This window comes from Poromitra crassiceps (genome assembly GCF_964638095.1).
Source record: "Poromitra crassiceps genome assembly, chromosome: 1".
Taxonomy (NCBI): Eukaryota; Metazoa; Chordata; class Actinopteri; order Beryciformes; family Melamphaidae; genus Poromitra; species Poromitra crassiceps.
Genome location: NC_139623.1, coordinates 15,505,856 through 15,531,628, shown reverse-complemented (window position 1 = coordinate 15,531,628; position 25,773 = coordinate 15,505,856). Strand labels below are relative to the sequence as shown.

Below are 25,773 nucleotides of genomic sequence, written 5' to 3'. Positions count from 1 at the left end.
GGGCGCTCATTGCCACAGAATACACCGATATCAAATCAAGGACCGGATCATCAGAGAGAGTCCAAATGGTCGCTATGTCATAGTTTCCGGTACACTCTACCAGAAACCAGTTGTCTTAGTGTCTGTTTACGCTCCGAACTGGGACGACCAAAACTTTATGAAACTAGCAGAGGGAAGAGGTCTCCACCGCCTGGGAGACTTGTACATAGATGGTGTGTTTGCCAGCTTCAATCAACTTCATACTGTTTTTAACCTACCTCGTTCAGATTTTCTTCGATACTTTCAGCTACGAAACTTTGGTAGAACCCACTCCCTCGTTTCCTCAAATCCCGTCTCCCAGTGGAATAGATCTACTGCTTAAAGCAGATGCCTTATCCAGGGGCCATGTCTCCTACTTCTATGATCTCCTCTCTCCAGTGAATGTGGCAGCCATCAATAAAAGCGGAGAAAGCTGGGAAAGAGAACTGCAGACCTCCTTCTCTGCGAGCCGTCAATTCCTCTTCTAGTTCTGCCAGACTCAGCCGATACAGTTTAAAGTAGTACACAGACTTCACTATAGTAAGGCCAAACTTGCTAAACTTTATCCAGATAAAGTGGTTGATGAATGTGATAGATGCTCACAAGCACCTTGTAACGTGACTCATATGTTTTGGACTTGTCCCAAACTAGCTGGTTTCTGGCATTCCTTTTTTGATATGTGCTCGGACATTCTGAAGGTGACAATCTGTCCATCTCCTCATATTGCAATCTTTGGTAGACCATCGGACGAGCTCGTTACGTCGGTCACCCAATCCAATGTTATCGCTTTTGCCTCGTTAATTGCCCGGAGGAAAATTATTTTTCTTTGGAAATCCTCTCAGCCACCTTCATTTAAAGCTTGGCTTGAAGACATTTTTATTTTTGCTTAAATTGGAAAAAATTAAATTCACTCTGAGGGGCTCCTCTGACCGATTTTACTCGCACTGGAGACCGCTGTTCGAATATGTCAATGGCCTTCCCCCAGACGACGTGGCTCCTTAGAACTGGGGCCTAGGCCCTCCCAGGGATGGACGAGTACCTCGCTGCCTGCCCACCACACTCACAGCCGAGCGGTGTCCACCTAACCTCATGAAGCCTAAATAGGCCAGTATGACCCAGATGCTTGCAAGTATAAACTCTGATGACTTTGAGTTATTACTGTTTTCTTGCTATACTACTTTCCACCATATGTTTTTCCCCCCTTCCCTTTGTTCTTATTTATTCTTTGTTGTTGTTGTATACTTTTATTTTATATGTACTTTTATTTTATTGGGAGTAGGATTGGGTGGTGGGGAGGCGGGTGGGGGCAGATGTGCTGGTTGGGATGTTTCAATGTAAAAAAAAATAAAAAAAAAAAGTAATTACATTTGTTAATGTATTGTAACTGCAATGCTCCCTGCTCAAAAATAAATACTATACAAAAAAAACATTCTCGATTAGTGCACGCCGCTTCAAATCCTCTTTAAATAATTAAAAATCTACTTTAAATCTGCTTTAAATTTTAAAAAGTATCAGTTACCAGAAAAATACAAAACGATACCCATCCCTAGAAGGAGCATGTCCTATCTTACTACAAGAGAAATGTTACAAAAGATGCAATGTGAGGTTATTCTGAATTAGAGCTAGTGTGCTGTGTGGTCCTGCTTGAACTCTGTCTCATTGAGTGAGTCATCCCATATGAGTGGTCACATGGCGCTTACCTCACTTTGTTTGTGTTGGTACGCCGCACTCTAGTAATCTGCTCGCTCTCTCTCTGTCTTTGCTTACATGTCTCCCACCGTTCTCTCATCTGCCTCCCTCACTTTCTCTCCTCTCCTTCAGCACATTTCTTAGTGAACAGCTGTCTCAGGACGTGGCGGAGATGCTTCTGGTCGTACGGCAAGAGGTGGAGGAGGACGGCTCATGGCTGAGCTCTGACAACCCCAAGAACTGATGCCTTGAGACACGACACACCTTCAGCATGGAAAAATTGCTCTGGGGGGGGAGACAGGCATTTTTCTAAAACAGACACCCCTTTAGAGACAATTCTTCAGGGAATGCACTATAGAAAAAATACACTAGATATCTAACGTTACACACAGAGGAAATTCCAAAGAGATGCAAAGACGAGGGGTTACTCCTGAAATGAAGAACTGCTTTGATTCTAACAGTGACAGTGGTGGCTGTTAAGCTGCTGTTCTGTTATAACCCATGTGGCATGTACCTGCTCTGTCTGCCCTACTCTTGCTACATTTGTTTTAACAATGGGAAGGTGCACCTAAGCTAACAGAGTTGCACATTTAAGTGGTACTTTTGGGCTAGTTTGATGATGCTTAAGTTCTGACATACGACTGAAAGTTCACCTTTTTGTGGTGGCAAAATGGCAAACCTTGTGCATGAAACATCTGCAATAATGTCTATTTTGACTCCTAAAATACCATTGTTCCACACGCGTTACGAGGAAATGGTTGGATTGTAATTGGCCACATAAGTTCTCACTGGCCCTGCCTGTTATGATCCAAGCGCCAAAATTCAAACACTATGAGCTGGTCATGTCAAAATGTGCCAGTTACAACTGACAAAGAGCACATGAAAGCATCATCTGTCTCCCCATCTTTGTTACTCTTCTATGCACTGCAGTTAAGACTGGTTGTCTTTGTGTTCATACAGGCACACAGGTGCTGTGAAGGCTGGTGAAGCATTAACAATGTTCATTGCTTTGATGTTTTTATTTTGTCCATCTGTCTCTCCCATCGATCTATGCATATCCAAGTGAATAGGAGCACTATCTGGTAGACACTAGTGACTAACTAACATAAGGAAACTCAGAGGTTCATGGTAATGAAACGTATTTATATTAAACATTTGATCTCTTGTTTAATCCTGTTGTAAAGCATGCTGTTTTTTTGGGATGCAATGCATTGATAGCTAGGCATGATGAAGACCAGCTGAGTGTAAGGTTATTGAAGTTATTTATTTATATTAGACTCTTGAGTGTAAAAGGATGCCATTCAAAAGGAGCATTGATAATACCATACAAACTCAATTCAAGGGTTAACAAGGTCAGTTGGCAAGGAAGTGGATTCAATGAAATCTCCAACATACCATATATACACAAAACATCTTTTAGAGATCTCAGAAACCCAATGCTATACATAGTTATTATTGCTAGTTACGGTAGGGCTACTGCAGCACCAGTAGCAAGAGTCATATTGCTATGTACCTGCTATCATTGCATGGGATTTGTAGTTCTCCACTCTCGAGACTGGCAGTTGGAGTTCTCCATTCAGACTTCAAAATAGGGTCTTGATAGCCCTCAAGTATTTTTTTAAGAGCAAAGGTTCATGATTATTCAGACATTATAGACAATGAAATATACAGAATAATACCAGAATGTAATACAAGGAAATACAGAATTGCCACCTATAAAAATAATAATAAAAAAAAAATCCCAAGTGAGGGAACTGCATAACCATTCACAGAAAAAATGTGTCTTGTTGCTACGTGCCAGTGCTTTTCTACAACAATATTTATATAAAAACTTGAAAATAAAGCGGTGGTACTGATACATTTAAGAATATAAAACTACAACGTAATAACGTCAATACCATTCTGGCTTGCCTCACAACTGTTCACAGTTCACACAGACTTTGGACAGACTAGGGAACAGAAATGAGTAACCCAGTGAACTCGGTTCATACCTTTGCATAACATCACTGCATTTATAGCTCACTGTGAGTTATTTCAACAGTCCATTTAGTCCTGTTTCTTTTAAGTGCTTCTAATCTTCATAATACTCAATGGTACTGACATCACACACCTTTAATTCACATCTAGCATTCAGTTTATTTAGATTAGTTCTTTTTCATTTCAGTAAAGTGTCCATTCATATGAAAATTAAACATTTTTTTCTATACATTTTCTAACAAAAAATAATCAACGTGAATACAGGTTCCTTGAATGGGCAGGGTTGGGGTGTGATTGACTACCCCCGTAACCAGTCAGCATGCTGGGAGAGTACTGTACGTCCAGAAAACATCATGTGATTCACAGAGGAGGTGTGCAGGAAGGTCCAAAGGCGTATCGAGAGAAAAGAGCACAAAAGAAGACAAGTAGATGCGATTATTCATCCATGTTATGAAGATCAACTCGTCAAGAAGTAGGCGGCGCATGTTTTGCTCACTGTCTGACCACCACTCATGAATGAATTAGGCAGAATTTGTAATGTTTCAAATGGCAAAGTGTTCTGAATGGTTCTGAACGGTTCTGAATTTTAAGAAGCCTTTCACATCAAATCAACAACTAATGCATTTCAGGGTGCAAGAGAGGGTCCCTCCATCCTCAAAACTCTTTCCAATCCATTAAGAAGAGTGAGATGCAGCTCTTAAAATCACAATGCTTCTGAATGTTTTATACATATTGTTTTGGTCAAGGACAAGGTGAACTGGCTCAGATTCCTGCAACTCAGAAATGATGTTTGATCCAAAATTCGCACTTTTGAAGTGCTTCCAGATGAAAATGCATTTTTTGATGTACTGCTAAGCCCTGCTCACTCCAAGCATCTCATTTCTAGATTTGTATGTCTGTTTGACAATTGTACCACAGCCTCTACTGAGAGGATTAGAGAAGCGTGGCAGGGGGAACTTGGCATTGACTTGTCTGACATTATATGGGACAAGAGTATGTCCGTGATACAGCTTTGCTCAGTTAACAGTAGACACCAGCTGATCCAATTTAAGGTCACTCACCGTCTTCACTATTCTAACCATAAGTTGCACAAGATGTACCCCTCTGTCTCACCACTGTGTGTCAGGTGTCGTATATCGGAGAGCACTCATGCTTTCTGGAACTGCCCTTCACTGACTGGTTTCTGGGCCAGGGTATTTGACTGGTACTCGGCCTACAGGATAGCCCTTCAGCCAGAGGCGGAACTTGCCATTTTTGGCTGCTCGGAGTCCTCTTTGGACTTCTCTACAGCTGTGCAGCAATCTCTGATGCAGGGAACAATCGTTGCCAAGAAACTCATCTTGCAGGAGTGGAAGTCCCCTTCTCCACCCTCTTTCCAGCTATGGCTGGCGGACATGATCTCTGTTATACGGATGGAGAGACTCAGGTACCTGAGGACCAACTCACTCGTCGTCTGGGAGCCGTTTCTGGCCTACCTCGACGATAATTCATAATTATGTTCTTGGAAATGGCCAGGCAGTGATAATAAACACACGGACAGATCTCCAGCTCATGTTAGTTACAGAGTTACATGCTAACAGTAGAAATATGTTAATTACATTTCATTATTTGTATCAATTTGTAAGCAAAAGAAAGGCCAGCCCACAGGGTCTTGCGAGGTTGAAGGCTCATCACCACATCAGTCCGTTTGTTATTGATCAAAGAGCGAGCGTATGTACACTGACGGTAATGAGAAATGGCACAGATTATGATGATGTCACAAGAACAGAGGAACTCACAGAGGGGGGTGGGGACTGCCTGTCAGTCAAGGGTAGGCTCTCATAGCCAGGGTTGCCATTGGAGGAAACGTTTGGAGTCCTGCGTAGAGATAGAAAGAGACAAGGACAGAAAGAGGGAGAGGAGGAATGGAGGATGAACAAGAAAAGGGGTGAGACACATTGAGAAAGACAGAGGGAAGGGTCGGGCCGAGGAGAGAGGGAGAAAGAATGATTAGAAATAGGGGGTGGAAAAATCCAGAGCTCAGTATAACTAGTGGCATTACAAAGAGGACATACAACTTTTGATCAAAATATGACTCGGGTTCATTTGCATTTCACCTCAGACAAGACAGAACGCTGCTTTCAAGTCTGAAATGTATCACGATTTCCTAGAAAGATAAAAACATTTCACTTTTTCGCCAACTAGGGCGCTGCTAGATGTCACTGGGTTAGGGCCTACTGTACTGTAGGCCCTACTGTACTGTAGGAAGGATTTTGAATGTTTTGATTAATCAAAACGACCACAATCCAAGTCAGAAACACAACAGCATTATGCTGTGAGCCTGTTAGAATTAAAAATGCTTACTACCAACATTTAAATAGCCTGTACTCCACTACTTTTCTCTACTGTACTGTACTGTACTGTACTGTACTGTACAGTCAACATAGTGACATCATCTAGCAGCGCCCTAGTTGGTGAAAAGCTGAAATATTGTTCATCTTTCTAGCAAATCGAGGTACATTTCAGACTTGAAAGCAGTGTCCTGTCTTGTCTGAGGTGAAATGCAAATGAACTAGAGTCATATGATCAAATGTTTCATATCCTCTTGAAGCTGGGCTGCTGGGTGCTGTGAGCACTGTGGCCTGGCGTACAGTCCACTCTTGATTGATGCAGTTAGGGATTTATACAATGACTGCATTTACATGCTTTTATAAATTGGGACAGCAGTTTACCAGTCCCATTTTAGCTGGGATGTTTCTTTCCTAATTGACCTGGTTATCTGCATGCTAAAACCCAGAAAGCCTTTAAAGCAAATCCAAATGGTGTTGGTTTAATTTCTGGACCTTGCCAATTAGCTTGAGTCAGACGTTGTGTTAATGTTGGCTTGAGTCAGACGTTGTGTTAATGTTGGCTTGAGTCAGACGTTGTGTTAATGTTGGCTTGAGTCAGACGTTGTGTTAATGTTGGCTTGAGTGAGACGTTGTGTTAATGTTGGCTATGGGAGCAGTCAGAATGATCAACTGCTGTTAGATTAGGTAGTGTTCTGTGTTATGAGATTAGGCAGAGAGTACATATTCTCAGAGTACGAACTGAGGAAGAAGGAAAAACGACAAAAAGGATTCAAAGGGCATGATAACAAAAAAGAGAGAGAAGGACAGATAGAGAGAAATAATCTGATAGACTTGATCACATGAGACTATGGATGCCACAGTGTGGATGGTAGATGAGAATGATGGGGGAGGGTTGGGGGTTACCTATGTCAACCTGAGCCTCACATCGCCGGACGTTTTTACGAGCGCAGCCTCGTCAATGACGCCCTCCCCCCATACAGCAGTAGTCTACTACTGTGTTGAAATGGGACGCCATTTGAGACACAACCAAGATCTGTGAGATGATCGAGCGGCCTACACCGTCTGTCTTGAAACGCATGACAGACGAATAGACAGACACACAGACAGACCGACCTCTGGATTTGTGTCTGTTTCTCTGCCTACACTGTAGTCCACATTGACCTGTCTGTGTGTCTGTCTGCATTGCATGTGCTTAATCTGACAGCTTTGTGCTTTTGGACTATTCCTACATGGCATGTCTATATAGAGCTCAACAGTCACATGACTTTCCATGACGTTTCCGGCACCGGGAGAGAGTTACCTATTCATTTTCTCCATAGACATTTTCGAAAAATCCTTGTATAGGCTAACAAGTTTTAAGGCTGGAACCAAGCCAACCCGTGACCTACTAAATCGTGAGTGACCATAAAACTTTTCAGATGGAGCAAAAACAAAAAATAAATAAATAAATAAAATTCTTTTTTGTTGGCTTGGTTCCAGCCTTAAAACTTGTTATATATGGATTTTACGAAATGTCTCTGGAGAAAATGAATGGGTAACTCTCTCCCTGTGCTGGAAACGTCACGGAAAGTCACGTGACTGTTGAGCTCTGTAGGGGCTACCTAATCTCTTATACTACTGTATCAATACTAATCATATCAATGCTAATATAAATGTGTGTTGTGAGGGGAAATATGTGTTCTGATTTGTACTTTGCGTGATTGTTCATGTCACTGCTGAGTCTCTGTGTGTTGCATACTGTGTGTTGGCATACTGCATACTGGATCTAGGTAAAATCCCTGATCTGGGGCAATAGCTGTAGTGTACACAAGTTGCCCTTAGCTACAGCTCGAGGATCAGCTAATGATTTTCCAACAGCAAATCAGCGGGAAATAGAAATACAAGCTTGATGCTAAAACAGTGTCTAAGGGCAACCTCCTCCTGAGTCTTCTGTCTGTCTGTCTGTCTGTGTGTCTGAGTGTCTGTGTTACTCACGGGAGGGGCGGCGCGCTAGAAAAGGGGGGTGTCCAGCCAGCCCCTGGGTAATTATAGAAGGGGGGCATGGCCCCTCGCTGAGACCCCGTGGACGCCTGTCTACGTGCCTGATGGGAGGTGAAGGGGTCCTCACTCTCGCTGTCCGAATCTTCATACTCCTCTGAATCACTGTCCCCGGCCATGAGAGAGAGAGAGGAAAACAATGTGTGAGCAGAGGAATGGAAATGTGTTCTGCTCATGCCTCGTTTATACTGAACCTATTCATCCCTCTTGACCTTTTCTTGACATACAGCTGACATGATGTGAATGGCTTCACACAAGAGCCATTAGTTGGACTGTTGTCATACTGTATGTTCACAATTAACTTTTAATTGAATACTGACATTCTGAGAAAACACATTTACCAATACACAGGATGTGATGCGACAATCCTTTGTGCTAAAATCTAGGCCCTAGATTCTAGGGAGAGCAATCATATTGAAGCACAATTTAGAATGATGTACTAACCTACAAATGGTTATCATAGATTAAATCAGGCTATAGATCTGCAGCACACACCACTAACACCTTGGCCACACTGCAGCGACGTTTGTCGCGTGTAGACGCCAGCTGTCGCTGCGGCCCATTCATTTTGTATTGGATCGGGTCGCCAGGTATCCCAGCATGCTTCGCAAGGCAACGAGCAGCGGACGGCAGCGACGAGAGGAGCCGCCAGTTTGAAATCGACCAATTGAAGACGGAAATACAGCAAGACAGCCAATCAAGCTGCAGCACCAGGCGACCAGCAGGCAAAAAAAGTCACTGTAGTCTGCATGGGGCGTTAGCCACTCTCTCAGCTAAAATCTACCTGCACAGAAATAACAGGAATTAAATTGTATTTAACTGGCTGTAGAAGTAACCACAAATCAAACGATCTACCTTCCAGCAGTCAAAAGCACTAGAGGGTCCAGTGGTTTGTCACTGGTCATTTATGTGTTAAAGTTGAAACGTTTATGGCTGCAATGTAGTTTGGGCCTGTCATCTCCAATACATATAATGTCTTGTATGCCAAGCAGCAAATATTCAGCATTAGTGGCATGCAGAAACTCCCACATTTTGTAATCATGATCATGCTTCTGGATTATCGGCCCATTGTTCATCCTGAGTGGAGCAGCAGGGGAGTGGACACTGGACATCCTTCAGGACATTGTGGGACAAGATAGACTTCTCCATTTTAATTCAAGACCATCAAACCAAGATCAGTCTGCCCAGTTCCTCTTTCTTTTTCTACTCGTATGGAGTACCATGGAGGGAACAATATTTCCTCAAGCAAGGTGGAAAATAGTAATGTTAGATCTTTATAAATACATTTTAGAACATGTATAGTTATGCCTTTCCCTAAATAATGTGTGGAAACAAGAGCCATCTCCAGTCCCTTTATCATTGTAGTTCAAATGGTATTCTTTCATCAAGAAATCTGGATCACTAAACCATTCATTAAAATAGATTAACACAGAGTCGGTCTTCCTCCTTCATGAAAATCTCCTGTCTCCTGTCTCCTGATTGTCTCCTTATTGACGTTTTGCTCTTATGCAAACCTGGGACCAGTTTTACATAATGATATGGAAATGTAGAAAAGGTGACGGCCTTCTGCAAATACTGTCCTCTGAAACACTTTCCACTGCTGTTGTTGGTCAATCTACTCCCTTGTTACTTCTTATGACTTCCCTTCTTCTTAATTTCTTTCTTTTCTTCTCACAATGTTTGAGTGTGTAGTGTGGGAGGGTGAAAGGTCAAGACCAATGTAGCTGTGTACGTGAAAATGGAAATGTCCTGCTGATCCACATTAGAAAATAATAAAAACAATGCCAAAATAGAACAGGAATTAGACATATTACATACATATTTTGCAGGACTCTCACTTACACACTAAACGCACACAGACTTAGACTTCAGAGGGCAGAAGACTCCAGGCTCCTTTAGGCTCCAATACGATATAGCCTATAAGCCTATAGGTAGCCTATAGGCTTAAATAGGTGGAAAGTATTGGCTAATAAACAGATTTGCCGATAGAGGCTATATATGAGATCAAATTGTACCAAAATTCTATTAAAATATCAGATTGAAAACTATTGAAAACCAATCTCTCTTCCGTCACTCTCTCTCTCTCACCTGGCGAAGCTCCTCCAGGCTCCGGGCAGAGAGCAGAGGATGGCGGTGAAGGCCAGAGCAGAGAGGAAAGAGTAGAGGGAGAGGTAGAGCAATCCCTCCATCCCGTCATAGCACAGGCCTTTCAGAGAGTCAATATAGTCCTGCGATGAAGGCAAAGGAAATGAGAAAGACATCGATCTGTGAAAATAAATCATCTACAGACAGGAGCCTGGTAGTAAGTTGGTCCTCAGCACAGATTCTATGAGGCTTTTATTAGTCCAATATTCAAGGTTCTCAAGATTCAAGATGTTTTTTGTCACTCCGATTATACAAGTGGGGTCTCTCTGACCGAGGTTCAAGCATGAAGAGCCAGTCATGTCACCAGATATATCACCCCAACCTCAATAGCCAATCAGCCCATGACATCTCTCAAATATGACGTCTGCTATGATGTCGTGTCATCAGATATATCACCCCATCCTCAATAGCCAATCAGCCCACGTTAGCTGGCAAATATGTCTGTTATGACGTTGTCCATCTCTGTCTGCTGAGCCAATCACAGAAGAGGACACGTGCAGTATATATGCCGAGGTTACCACGTCACCATCCTCTTCCGGATTGATCACCTCAGCGGCTAGTCGCACCTCGGGCTGTTCGTCTTCACTGGAGCTGTTGTTTCGCCCCACCCACCTCCCCAGTCCACCACCAACATTTTGACTCCTGAAGAATTCCCACAGGAAGGGGGGATTCTCTATCCTAGTCTGCACCGATGCCCTCCTCTCTCACCACAAAAGGAGCGACATCTTATCATGGAGTCATACGCCAAATTAGTTGCCATGCCATTTGCTGAATATATAATATATATATATATTATATATATACACATGTATATATATGTACCTGAGCTCTGTGACTGGGTCAGCAGCTGGAACCAACAGTCAGTGGGATTTAAGTTTATATTTAAGATTACTGCTGTAATATACCAATATCCCGCTTAGAGTTTACCTCTTTCTCTAGGGTACTTGCTTGTTAAATTTTACCCACTGGTCTCTCATGATTGAAGTATACGTGTGAACTTCTTATGCTGGGGGACTCCATTACTAAAACAGTGCAAGGTATAATGTACTGTATATAGGATATATAAGACCGTGCAAAGCAATATGTTTATAAATCTCAAAACTAATATAATCTCAGAACAGAGTATAAAGACAAGACAATGAAAACAAACGCAATAACAAATGTCAGTATGGCCAGTCGGGAAAAAGATACAGCAGCAATATACATGAATGTACATGAGTTAGTCTGAGCCTAGACTCACCTTATTCAGACCTCGACAGTTCAGCAGTGCCACCAGCTGATGAAAGTTGCCCTCTGTGGAGTTGAGTATCTGCTGAACCTCCCTGAGTGATTTCTACATTGACAAAACATTACTGTGTGTGAGAAAATGATCAGAAGGACACTGCATCCCAGAGCCATTTAGTGTCTTTCACTGCATTGTTACACATTCTAACATACCTCAGCTTTGGGAAACTGTGGGAGAGCGTTTCTGTCCAGACTGGAGAGGTGCGTGTGAATGCTGGACAGCGCCCTCTGTGACTGGGTCAGCAGCTGGAACCAACAGTCAGTGGGATTGAAGTTTATATTTAAGATTACTGCTGTAATATACCAAAATCTTTCTCTAGGGGGCTAATGATTTTAAAGAGTGTGTAACACACGGTTTCCAACACCCGTCTCTACTTGGTGCAATAAAAAAATGTCTGAGCGCAAAGCATTTGACACTGCCTTGACCTCACTTACTGAGATGTCGCCAAAAGTGCGAGACAGATGAAAGTTTCAGCCCATAGAAAGCAGTGCAATAACAGATTTATTCCCCTAGGCCTAGAAGCAGATGCAGGGCTTAATATATTTTTTTTTATAAATTAAGTAGAGGATTAATGCAAGTCACTATAAAGAAGCCATGTGACCATGTTTACAGCTCAAAAATGGGATTTAGTGTTGATTCACTGCATAAAGCAAGCCTTAAAATAGACTGCTATAATCATTCTTATAATCTCCATTAATAGAGAGCCCCAGGGATGACGTATTTTTGTAGTCGGAACGCGGAAGTCCCGGACTTCCTGGTTCTTCACTGTTTCTGCCTATTGGATTTTTGAATGAGTTTTTGCCACGATGCTTCAAATAAGGTCTATGGGCAATGCAAGCTTAATCAAACGTGAACGAGTGTTCAGCCGGATAATCTTCACACATGAGGACCACTTTCATGACTTTCAGCTAATCCAGGACTACACACAGTGTCGCATAGGCTTCCCCGTCACATCACCACTCAACCTGGACTGTTGTTGTGATGTGTGTGCTGCTGTGCACTGATTACCCCGGGCTGAACCAGGTGAGGGAAAGCGAATTTCCGTGTTCGTCCTTTGAAGTGATGACGTTATTGACGTATAATATCCCCGTCGACTCAACAGTGTAGTCTCATTTAGCCGTTTGCTAGCTAGCCGCCCTTTTAACGGCACGTAAAAGCTTAAAAACTCATAAAAGTGGTCCTCATGTGTGAAGATTATCCTACTGAACACTGGTTTCGCGTTTGATTAAGCTTGCGTTGCCCAGATACCTTATTAGAAGCATCGCGCCCAAAACACATTCAAAAATCCCATAAGCGAAAACAGTGAAGAACCAGGAAGTGTTAGCATCGATGTTTTCCGGACTCGTTCCTGGGGCTCTCTATGAACGCAAGGCAGCAGGTTGGACAACGTCCCCCTATAACTGGAAGGTTACAGGTTTGATGCCCATAGCGGCCAATGGTTCCATCAACAGGTGTGTCCTGTGGAACTGTCCTTGAGCCAGACACTGAACTACTACAAGACACGTGACTGACAGAGGACAAATTACCTGCTGGAATGGACTGTTCATGCGCCTGTTGCAGGTCAGGTAATAATCCAACACATCTGAATGGCCAACAGAAAACCAGTGCACAACAGATCAGTAGCCTAGACAATAGCAAAGGTGTGGGAACATTTAACTTTGTCATTATATTCGGATCTGCTGACATAGGCAGAGCTGGGGGGGGGGGGGGGATGAACCGCATGGGAGTAACAGCAAACAACAGTCACTAGCACTTTCAGAGGTTGTCGCTCGGACAGAGATAAAAGGTCTACTCAGTAGAGTAGAAGTAGAGCACTGTAAAGGTCTACTCAGTAGAGTAGTAGTAGAGTACTGTAAAGGTCTACTCGGTAGAGTCTACTGTACCTGAGCTGGTCCCAGAGTTGAAGTGGGTGGAGTTGAGGACAAACGTGTTTGGATCTGAGCAGAAGTCACTGAGAGCCTGGCAAAGCAGGAAGAGTGAGAAGGAGAGCAGAAAGTACAGAGGGGAGAAAGATGGCCAAAGAAAAAACCAGCGGGGCAGGGGATGGTGGAAGGAGGAGGAAGTGATCACAAGGGAAATGTTAGTGGAGACACACTGACCAACTGACTGACCGACTGACTGACTGACTGACTGACTGACTGACTGACTGACTTACCTCCTCAGATATCTGACATATTGATTTGCTGCTGGCTGAATCCCATGCTGTCCTGGATAGGCCTACTCTGACATCTGACATCTCTCTTTCCCCTCTCTACCAAACACCATCTCTCTGCACTGCCTTCTGTTTTGACCTGCTAGATACACACTTGGAGAATGTACACACTATAGAGAGAGGTACACACAGATACACACAAACACACACAGCATGAGATGGTACACACAAACACACACAGCATGAGATGGTACACACAGATACACACAGCATGAGATGGCCCCCACCAGAAGAGGGAGCGAGAGCCCCACATTCAGGCTGGGCCTGAGGGGAAAGGGAGGGCCCGGGTGGGGACAGCAGAAAGTGGGCAGGCCCACAGCTGGCCCTTTGTGTCCCCGTCAGCGGCCAGAGACAGAGCTGCTCTGTGTTGGAGCCACAGGCCCTGCTGGGACATCTCCACATGACACTGGGACACTTAAACAAGACAGAAGTGCAGAAAAACAGCCACCCTTTAGCAACCCCCCTTCCCACCCCCTGTTACCCCCCACCAGCTCCAGCCAAAACAGTCTCGTCCAGTGCCTGTCTGTCCCCAGCCAAACTTCACCCGCCAAGCTGAAAAAGTGGACAATCCTCTATCAGCGTCATACAAACATTCTCTATGGTGTTTTGTCCAACAAATGTCACTGCAGGGACACGGCACACTAGTGTTGTGGTGTGGCCTTTCAGCTGAACACTGTCCAGCTCTCATACATCAGCACGTTAGTGACTTTCACTTTGACTGTGTTTACACTTTCACTCTCAAACTCACCCTCCTCCCTTTCTCTGTGCCCATCTCTAATGTTACAGCTCCACTACCAGCTTTCTCTGTGCCCATCTCTAATGTTACAGCTTCACTACCAGCTTTCTCTGTGCCCATCTCTAATGTTACAGCTCCACGACCAGCTTTCTCTGTGCCCATCTCTAATGTTACAGCTCCACTACCAGCTTTCTCTGTGCCCATCTCTAATGTTACAGCTCCACTACCAGCTTTCTCTGTGCCCATCTCTAATGTTACAGCTTCACTACCAGCTTTCTCTGTGCCCATCTCTAATGTTACAGCTCCACGACCAGCTTTCTCTGTGCCCATCTCTAATGTTACAGCTTCACTACCAGCTTTCTCTGTGCCCATCTCTAATGTTACAGCTCCACTACCAGCTTTCTCTGTGCCCATCTCTAATGTTACAGCTTCACTACCAGCTTTCTCTGTGCCCATCTCTAATGTTACAGCTTCACTACCAGCTTTCTCTGTGCCCATCTCTAATGTTACAGCTCCACTACCAGCTTTCTCTGTGCCCATCTCTAATGTTACAGCTCCACTACCAGCTTTCTCTGTGCCCATCTCTAATGTTACAGCTTCACTACCAGCTTTCTCTGTGCCCATCTCTAATGTTACAGCTCCACTACCAGCTTTCTCTGTGCCCATCTCTAATGTTACAGCTTCACTACCAGCTTTCTCTGTGCCCATCTCTAATGTTACAGCTCCACGACCAGCTTTCTCTGTGCCCATCTCTAATGTTACAGCTCCACTACCAGCTTTCTCTGTGCCCATCTCTAATGTTACAGCTCCACTACCAGCTTTCTCTGTGCCCATCTCTAATGTTACAGCTCCACTACCAGCTTTCTCTGTGCCCATCTCTAATGTTACAGCTTCACTACCAGCTTTCTCTGTGCCCATCTCTAATGTTACAGCTCCACTACCAGCTTTCTCTGTGCCCATCTCTAATGTTACAGCTCCACTACCAGCTTTCTCTGTGCCCATCTCTAATGTTACAGCTTCAATACCAGCTTTCTCTGTGCCCATCTCTAATGTTACAGCTCCACTACCAGCTTTCTCTGTGCCCATCTCTAATGTTACAGCTTCACTACCAGCTTTCTCTGTGCCCATCTCTAATGTTACAGCTCCACTACCAGCTTTCTCTGTGCCCATCTCTAATGTTACAGCTCCACTACCAGCTTTCTCTGTGCCCATCTCTAATGTTACAGCTTCAATACCAGCTTTCTCTGTGCCCATCTCTAATGTTACAGCTCCACTACCAGCGTTGCCATCTGCATTGACGTTCTCCCTGCTCCACACACAGCGTGGTTCTCCCTGCTCCACACACAGCGTGGTTCTCCCTGCTCCACACAGAGCGTGGTTCTCCCTGCTCCACACAGAGCATGGTTCTCCCTGCTGCACACAGAGCGTGGTTCTCCCTGCTGCACACAGAGCATGGTTCTCCCTGCTCCACACACAGCGTGGTTCTCCCTGCTCCACACAGAGCGTGGTTCTCCCTGCTGCACACAGAGCGTGGTTCTCCCTGCTGCACACAGAGCATGGTTCTCCCTGCTCCACACACAGCGTGGTTCTCCCTGCTCCACACAGAGCGTGGTTCTCCCTGCTCCACACAGAGCGTGGTTCTCCCTGCTCCACACACAGAGCGTGGTTCTCCCTGCTCCACACAGAGCGTGGTTCTCCCTGCTGCACACAGAGCGTGGTTCTCCCTGCTCCACACACAGCGTGGTTCTCCCTGCTCCACACAGAGCGTGGTTCTCCCTGCTCCACACAGAGCGTGGTTCTCCCTGCTGCACACAGAGCGTGGTTCTCCCTGCTGCACACAGAGCGTGGTTCTCCCTGCTGCACACAGAGCGTGGTTCTCCCTGCTCCACACACAGCGTGGTTCTCCCTGCTCCACACAGAGTGTGGTTCTCCCTGCTCCACACAGAGCGTGGTTCTCCCTGCTCCACACAGAGCGTGGTTCTCCCTGCTCCACACAGAGCGTGGTTCTCCCTGCTGCACACAGAGCGTGGTGACTTTTGAATGGGATTCACCAGAAAACAATCAGTTCAGCATATTTCCATGCAGGAGAAGGCGTGCGTCAGCCATGGAGAATTGAACCTCTGTGATTCTTTTGCTTGGATGCAACACAACGCGAGCAGTGGAGCCTCTTTCAGTGCTGCTAAAGGAGTCATTGCTTCAATGGCTGACAGCTGATGGCTGTAGTGCAGCAGGGCTGTTAAGCTTCTGGGAGCAGAGGTGCAGCAACGGCTTCAAGCCTTGCACTGAACAAGCTGATGGTTTATCCTCTCTCTCTCTCTCTCCATCTCTCCATCTCACTCCTTCACTCACTTTCTCCCCCTCTCTCTCCATTAAAGAGAGCATAAGATGCTCTCTCTCTCGCTCCTCACTCTTGCTGAAAGCACTTCTGTTCATATTCCATCTTTACTTCTCAAAGCCAAACACCCCCGCACTGGCAAACACACACTTACATGCAAACATGCACTTTCATGCACAAACACACTTTGCTCACAAATGCACACGCACATTGAATCTTTAATCTCTGCCCCATTTCTCCCTGCCATTTTGGTCCTCTGCCATGACTGCAGCGTTCCCTAGGAGGCAGGTCTTTTCACAGTTTAGCACAATGGAGATACACACACACACACACACACACACACACACACACACACACACACACACACACACACACACACACACACACACACACACACACACACACACACACACACACACACACACACACACACACACACACACGATGGTCTGTTCTAGAGCCAGGCTCTTCGCAGCATGGGATTCCTGACATCCCTTTGGCCTGCCATGGCGGGTCAGCCCCCTAAAGCTCTCTTCCCTCAGCAATAGCCTGCCATGATAGAGCCATTCACTCCCATAAGCCCTCCTGCCCCTCCCCTCTGCCAGCCCGGGCCCCGGGCTTTAGAGCGCTTGTATTGGACCTACTCACCACCACAGTGGCCGTCTCCAGGCCCAGGGAGCCCCAGCTCAGGAACAGGGCCAGCCAGGCCAGCACCGTCATCCTGGGGGTACAACACACACACTTCAGCCAAGAAGACACTCTGATGTTCCACCCACTGTTTGCTCTATGTATAAAGGCACAACACAGCGTGTGTGTGTGTACGCGTGCTCGTACGTGCGTGTGTGTGCGCGCGCTCGTACGTGGGTGTGTGTGTGTGTGTGTACGCGTGCTCGTACGTACGTACGTACGTGCATGTGTGTGTGTGTGTGTGTGTGTGTGTGTGCGCGCGCGTGCGTGCTTACAGGATGAGGAGCCAGCGGGCTTGCTTGGCCAGTCCGAGCAGGATGAACAGACACACTATGAGGTCCAGCAGCAGCAACAACACGTATGACAGCCACCTACAACACACACACACACACACACACACCATGTAAGCTTTTCTTTTATCAAGTTTTTTGAAAATTGGCCAATTCCCCCTGCTACCCCAGTCGTTGCTCCTCCACCCCCTCTCCCGATATGGGGAGAGTTGTAGACTAGCACATGCTTCCTCCAATACATGTGCAGTTGCCAGCCACTTCTTTTCACTTGACAGTGAGGAGTTTCACCGGCAGGGCGTAGCACGTGGGAAGATCGCGCTATTCCTCCCAGTTCCCCTCCCTGCTGAACACCCACCCCGACCAACCAGAGGAGGCACTAGTACAGCGACCAGGACACACTCTTAATCCGGCTTCCCACCCGCAGACACAGCCAATAGTGCCTGAATCTACACCCGACCAAGGCGGAGGCAATACGGGGCTCGAACCTGCGACCTTTGTGTTGGAAGGCAGGAAATCTACCACTGTACTACCTGGACGCACCACACACCATGTAAGCTCTGCATGCAACATATTTCATTACATTAAACACCATTATAAACAAAGTCACATCACTTCTAGTGGAACTTAATTAGTCGTTTTTTAACCTTTAAATGAGCTGCAAAGCAATGAAAACTGTAGGAACAGTAAAAGAAGATCTTATGACATGTCACATGACTCCCAAAAACAAATCTGCACCCTTTGACAGTCGAGTCTCAAAGCCAGGTGGCCGGTAATCTGGGAATCCATGGGGTTAAAAAACAATCAACATATAGCTGCTCCAGCCCCGCTGCCTCACCTGTAGTCCTCATTGACCATCAGAGTGTTGGCGGCCCAGCCGGGTGAGAAGGGGTTGGGCATGATGCCAGCAGGCACCATAGTAGGAGCCACAGAGGGGGGAACCGGGGTGAGGGCCGCGATGGGCGCCCCGCTGCTGCTGTCGTTCCCCAGCCCTCCGCCGGCACTGGAGCGGGCCAGGGAGAGAGACGAGAGGAGGTTGATCACGTTCTCAGACAACCTCCGGCAGTTCCGCGTCGACACCATGAAGGGCTTACTGCCAGTAAACAGCTCCTCCATTGTGGTCAGCGGGCCGGAGACAGACAGCTGCAGCCCAGTAATTGTGTCTGAAACCTGGGGAGGAAGGAAGAGGACGCGCAGTGTTACGTGGGATGATAGAGATGATGATGCTCATAGTTCATAGCTCATCACGTGGAAGAGTTGTTGTGTTATGCAGATGGAGGACTGAGGGTGTTGGGGGCATTTTGGTGCCACGGTCTGCTAATAACGAACATAGTTGATCATCAGGACTGCAAAATCCTAGGTCATGCTATGCTGTCAAATGTCATATGTGTGCCTATTATTTTGTCTCTTTCCACCTCACCTACTATAGATGGTTTTCACAGAATTGTGTTGCTAGGGAACAGGTTGGAACCTAGCTCATGTCCTGTCAGTTATTATACTAGCAAACGCTGCAACAGGAAGTTAGCTGGGGGGCAATTTAGAATGTTGACTGTATGTTGTCGTGTTGAAAAGCGTCTATAGAGCTGATGCTTGAAGAGAGAAAGGTTGAAGAGGGATGGCACACTCGAATAATGGGATGCTAGTTTTTTGTATGAACAGATCTTTTACATTTCTCTATCGCTCTAACTTCCAGAGAGCAGTGGAAAGAGGACATTCAGCAGTGTTACACAGAAACCACATCTGACCACAGCAGTCCACAGGGAGATCGATATCGCACTTGACACTCTCTCAAGAAAACCACATGTAAACATTCTCTCTCTCTCTCTCTCTCTCTCTCTCTCTCTCTCTCTCTCTCTCTCTCTCTCTCTCTCTCTCTCTCTCTCTCTCTCTCTCTCTCTCTCTCTCTCTCTCTCTCTCTCTCTCTCTCTCTCTCTCTCTCTCTCTCTCTCTCTCTCAGATCGCGCAAAATTGCAGTTCAGGAGTCCCGCAAAGCCAGCCGCCTCACCACAGAAATTGCTTTCACACAGAGCCAAGCAGAGCAGCACCACCACATTCTCGTCCTGCGGTGTGCTTTCAGGTGAAATCCCCTGCTCCCGGATTGAAAGGCGAGCGGAGGGATTTCCAGCTCCTCCTAGCCCAAATGAATATTTTCATAGGTTAGTGTAGCCCTACTGTATGATGAACAAATTCATTCAACAACCAAGACTTCCCTCCTTCTGCTAGTCCGCTGAGCAGGGAGGATATGCACTCGCATGGTGGGCGGACTCGGCTTAATATCAAAACGGGCTCCGCCGCGGAGTGCATCTGCCGACTTTCTGGCAGCGAAGTGTTGCATGAATTGCATTCAGGGAAAGCCAACTTTATTTATACAACACATTTCATAGAAGTAAATTCACTGACTAAGCAGATCGATATGGTGTCACCTTGTGTAATTCATTCAACAACCAAACATCGCTGATGTATGCCAGCCAACGAGGTGCAGCTGTGCAGGTGCAGAAAACACGAAAGTGTTGTCCACATGCAGCATGGTAACCAGGCTTTCAATATTCATCTGAGCGACTTTATGGATGCATCATGCACCATCATGTAGCCTATTAGGTACAAGGCTAATTCTTATCTTTTGGTTCCATTTTTGTGTAAAGCAAATTATTCCCATTAAGTAGCCTAATTAGCGTCCGTAGCCTACTCCGTTCTGAAAGACGACGCCCGCATATCAAACAACCGCAGTCTGCATAACGTTCGTCGGGTAGTCTCTTAAAACAGACTGTATCATCTACATCCGGCGAATGCAGCTATATACAGTCTGTACGTTACACCCCCAGAACATGCACAAGGAAGTTGGGAAAAAAACCTTCAGACTGGAAGGAAGTTCTACGGAATCCGACCAATCACGACACGCGAATGCGCATATTGGATTCTGATTGGACTAATGAGCGGAAGACCCGCCTTTCTGCCGGCATATTGGATTCTGATTGGACTAATGAGCGGAAGACCCGCCTTTCTGCTTCCCATTCCGGTTGGTGCATGATTCTCCCCCACGAAGTACAGACGGTATGGCGGAAGCATTTGAAAATTGCGGAAGCCAACTCGTCTGTTCTAAGAGACTATTCGTCGGGGGAATAGTATAGGCTATAAATGCACATGACTACTTAACGTTAGTAGTTTTTGTAGGGAATGCACAAGTGGCTAGCTAGACAGATTGCAGTTCTGGAGCTGGTTTCCAGAGGGAATATCGTCAGACCAACTCGCTATAGTATAGTATGGTATACAGCTATAGTCCTCTGAAGCGTATTATATCCGTTAATTTTACCTAGGCTACTAATGTCAACATCGTTTGAGCATAAAGCCTATTGATGTTTACCCCTATCAAGCCTAACATAATACAGGCACGGAGCATTCCTCCTGGCGCATGATTGTATAGGCTACTTTTTTTACTTTCACTGTCCTTCTTGCTGCATGAGGTGATTTCCCCTGTAATTTTTTTATGAAGCATTCGCAGAATTTCGCACTGTTCCGGCTTGCTGCTCCGACGCTTTCAAGTGGAGGCGGGTTGCCTGCTAAACCGGCGTAAAAGGCGTACCACAATTACCCACCAACGTGCGTTCATGACTTTCACATCGGAGGCTCTCTCTCTCTCTCTCTCTCTCTCTCTCTCTCTCTCTCTCTCTCTCTCTCTCTCTCTCTCAAAACCAGTTATATATTCTGCATGTGCCTGGCATTTTCCTTGCGTGCAGCAGCACTCACCAGCATATCGATGGAAGCTAGCGTATAATTGGCTGTGAGAAGAGACGAGGTCAACTGATACATCCCATCATTAGCCTCACTGTTGCCGTAGAAACCAACGCCTATGGCAACACTGCAACAAAAAAAGAGAGGGGGGGGGGGGGGGGAGACATGAAAACAGTGTGGGAGAGAGAAGAAGAGACATGGGGGGCATACAAGTAATGTTTAATTCAGTGTGTATGTCAATTTTAAATGAATTTGAGACAACAATATAGAATTGGCGAGGATGCGATATGCGTGCTCTAGATGAGTGAACCAACAGCCAAGCGCAGGGGAAGGAATAAGCAGATAATGAAAAACAACAGTCTGTAGCCCTAGACTGTTGGCCTTCAACAGACAAAAATATTAGAAATGTTACAAATAACGCTAGCAACATATTGGCATGTCTTTCTGTCATTCACATATTCAGATTAACATATTGACACGTCTTTCTGTCATTCACATATTCAGATTAACATATTGACACGTCTTTCTGTCATTCATATCATTCAGATTAAGGCTCGGACCAGATGTTCATCAAATCCCCTCAAACCCGAGAGGAATGGTATGACCCAATCTCCCACAAAGTGTGACCCAGATTAGAGCAAGCAAGGGGGAAAAGAGGTGTGTGTGTGTGTGTGTGTGTGTGTGTGTGTGTGTGTGTGTGTGTGTGTGTGTGTGTGTGTGTGTGCGCACGCAAGCCTGTGCTTTGCATTGCAAGCTGCATTGCAAGCTACATACACTGTCTAAAATACAGCTGCATTTCAAATAATATACACAGTGTTAGTGCTATCCGGGGGAAAGGGCGTCACTGTCACATTAAATATTTCCAAGAGGTAAACTGCGGCATTATTTCTTTCATCCTACCCCCAACAGAGAGGTCACAAGCAACGCAGAAAGAGGTGACTACACTGCAGGCCATGGGGGGGAGACATGAGCCACATCAACCTCTGCATACACTGTATGATGACATCATCATGACAGCTGAACTCAGACCTACAGTACATTATGTTCTGTAATAGGCACTATGGTGTCAGTCAGTATTGCATATAAAACCACAAGCCTATGGTGGGAGTGGACTGGAATATAATAAGTAGCGGTGCTGAAGCATTAAATTGTGCTATTACACCACACCATTTGTCACATAGCTTCCCACTTAAACTTCACTTCAGCTGTGATATGAGAGTGTCTTGGACAGATGTCAAGTAGCATTCCTGTATAACGTACACAGTGAGGACAATGTACCAGACATGTGACTCGAGTCATTTGGTCCAAGTCCCAAGTCATTTTTGCTTGGGCAAGTCAAGTCACACGTTATGTCAAGTCAAGTGGAGTCCTCAGTTATTCCCAAAAAAAGAATACACACACACAACAACAACAACAAACAAAAAAACAAACTCTCCTACAGTCTTACCTGTAGTATCCGGTCTTTATAAAGAGGGAAGACTTGGTATTAGTGCCTATATAATAATATTATAGGCCAGGGGTGGCCAAACTACGGCCCGCGGGCCAACTGCGGCCCGCTGCCCGTTTTTAAGTGGCCCGCCATGAATTTAGAAAAATAAAAAAAATAAAATGCTAAAAACGTTTTTCCATTTTAAAGTTTAAAAGGTTTGGCCACCCCTGTATAGGCCAATTTATCTAACAGTTCAAAAAGTGTGACAATGAATTAAATTTGTATTATAATTATTGATATTCAGTTAAATAAATGTAATTAATCAAAAGACAAATAACTTTATAAAAGAGGGGGTGTGTAGTGTGGTAAAAGCACTCGCCAACCACCGCAGAGACCCGGGTCCAATTCCCGGCAGCGGTACTTCCAGCTTGGTCAGACGTTTCTACAGACACAATTAGCCGTGTCTGCAGGTAGGAAGCCGGTGGGGTATGAGTTCTGGCCGCTGCACTAGTGCCTCCTCTTGTCGAACATGGCACCTGTTCTGGGGGGGGGGGGTGAACTGGGGGGAATAGCGTAATCCTCCCACATGCTACATCCTGCCGGTGAAACTCCTTGCTGTCAGGTTAAAAGAAGCGACTGGTTGGACGTCTGTAGCCTGGTAAACCAGCCGGTCACGTGAGGCTGGTGGGGCGTCTGTAGCCTGGTAAACCAGCCGGTCACGTGAGGCTGGTGGGGCGTCTGTAGCCTGGTAAACCAGCCGGTCACGTGAGGCTGGTGGGGCGTCTGTAGCCTGGTAAACCAGCCGGTCACGTGAGGCTGGTGGGGCGTCTGTAGCCTGGTAAACCAGCCGGTCACGTGAGGCTGGTGGGGCGTCTGTAGCCTGGTAAACCAGCCGGTCACGTGAGGCTGGTGGGGCGTCTGTAGCCTGGTAAACCAGCCGGTCACGTGAGGCTGGTGGGGCGTCTGTAGCCTGGTAAACCAGCCGGTCACGTGAGGCTGGTGGGGCGTCTGTAGCCTGGTAAACCAGCCGGTCACGTGAACTCACATTTCATTTCCTTCTTTGTTCCCGTCTCTGACCTGAAGCCTTCTCCCAGTCTTTGCAATGGGCGGAGGTTGGGCGGGTTTACTTGCCTTGACAGACAACTCCTCCAACGGCAAAAACATATTTTCCACACAGAAACTCAACTGTTGCATACTCCTGTACTTGTTGAATTGTTGTTATTGAGTCTATTTCTGCAATCACTGCACTTTATGGCTGTTTAAGCTAGTCGGACGTTGTCGGAGACTTCTCTGGGCTTCCCTGCAGCTGTGCAACAGGTAGCATCACATTATGACTGTTGATATTATACGCATGTTTTTTCCCTTTATTTTCCTTTGTCTGAGCTTGTTTTGTGTTTTATTCATATATTGTCAAAATTGAAGAAAAAAAAATAGTCGAACGTTGACATTATTCCTCAATAGCGTGATCCTTCCACGTGCTACGTCCTGCTGGTGAAACTCCTCACCGTCAGGTGAAAAAGAAGAAGCTGGTGACTGCACATATATCGGAGGTGGCGTGTGCTAGTCTACAACTCTCCCCAGATCGGCAGAGGGGGTGAAGCAACGACTGGGAGATCAGGGGGAATTTGCCAAGCACAGTTGGGGAGAAAATGGGAGAAAAATAAAAAAAAAGGTCAAAGGGTGTTCAGTAGTAGCGAGTGCTTCTTGTTGAAAAAACAAAACAAAACATCAGATAGCGAGGAGCTTGACTGACAGGGTAGTCATCCAGTCATGACAATGCCATTACCATTTGCATACTGGGTAACGTTACACAGACACTTGTAATGTGAACATTGACAATGTTGAATATTTTAATATTTAATATGTAATATTTAAACTAAAAACATAAATTGAACACAAACAAGTCATTTGAGTCATCATGTCTGAAGTTAAGTCAAGTCGCAAGTCTTTAACTTCCACGTCCAAGTCTAGTCTCAAGTCATTTATTTTCTGTCAACAAGTCAAGTTGCAAGTCATCAAAGCAGTGACTCAAGTTGACTCAAGTCCAAGTCACAAGACTCAAGTCCATATCCCTGGAATCATTGTAGTGACTTGATGACTGCATGGTCACCAGATCGAGGGGGAACACTGGTGGGTAAATGTAGGTGGGTGAGCTGAGATCATCGCCTGAGCTGACACACACATTGATGGGGAACCACCGAATTCCTTAACCCCCCCCCCGCACACACACACACACACACGCACGCACGCACGCACGCACGCACACACACACACACACACACACACACACACACACACACACACACACACACACACACACACACACACACACACACACACACACACACACACACACACATCATGGGGCTGTGGTCAGTAACCATCATAACATCATGGTCAGCAGTCAGTGTGTGTCAGTCATATTTCCATAGTGCTGTCTTCCTAAGCTATTGGTGATTGTGTGACACACGATGATGATGGAGGGTGATGTCTTGTGAATCATAGTGTTGCTGTTGATCCAGTGATTCCCAACATTTTTCAAAGCAAGGACCCTACATTAGTCCACATTAGACACACACACCCATATTTGATGAGATTGTGTCTCTCTGACCCAAATCTGACAGTACATTTATCGTCAGATATGAATTCCATGACATTCTGTATTGTAGGTAGAGAGATGACAGAGAAACTATGATCAAAACCTCTTCTACATGTCAGGTGTCAGAGGGTACACTACGTCATGCCTTTTGGTTCTGCCCTTCATTAACAGGATTCTGGGCCAAAATATTTGACTGGTACTCCAAGGCCTACAAAATAACCCTACAGCCGGAGGCAGATCTCGCCATCTTCGGCTGCTCGGAGTCCTCTCTGAACTTC

At 45.7% G+C, this 25,773-nt stretch overlaps 1 protein-coding gene across 1 annotated transcript in view; it reads right to left on the bottom strand.

Moving 5' to 3' along the window:
- Nucleotides 1-3,933: 3,933 nt before the first annotated feature.
- Nucleotides 3,934-25,773, bottom strand: part of ttyh1 (tweety family member 1) — a gene marked incomplete at both ends in the record, with an annotated part of 31,201 nt that continues 9,361 nt past the window's right edge. The window contains 12 exons of the mRNA XM_083642061.1: nt 3,934-4,017; nt 5,463-5,541; nt 7,989-8,156; nt 10,140-10,279; nt 11,437-11,529; nt 11,634-11,726; nt 13,008-13,063; nt 13,365-13,440; nt 17,413-17,485; nt 17,727-17,822; nt 18,577-18,908; nt 21,483-21,594. Of these exons, the coding sequence (XP_083498187.1) occupies nt 3,934-4,017; nt 5,463-5,541; nt 7,989-8,156; nt 10,140-10,279; nt 11,437-11,529; nt 11,634-11,726; nt 13,008-13,063; nt 13,365-13,440; nt 17,413-17,485; nt 17,727-17,822; nt 18,577-18,908; nt 21,483-21,594 (1,402 nt within the window). The remainder of the gene's footprint in view (nt 4,018-5,462; nt 5,542-7,988; nt 8,157-10,139; nt 10,280-11,436; nt 11,530-11,633; nt 11,727-13,007; nt 13,064-13,364; nt 13,441-17,412; nt 17,486-17,726; nt 17,823-18,576; nt 18,909-21,482; nt 21,595-25,773) is intronic.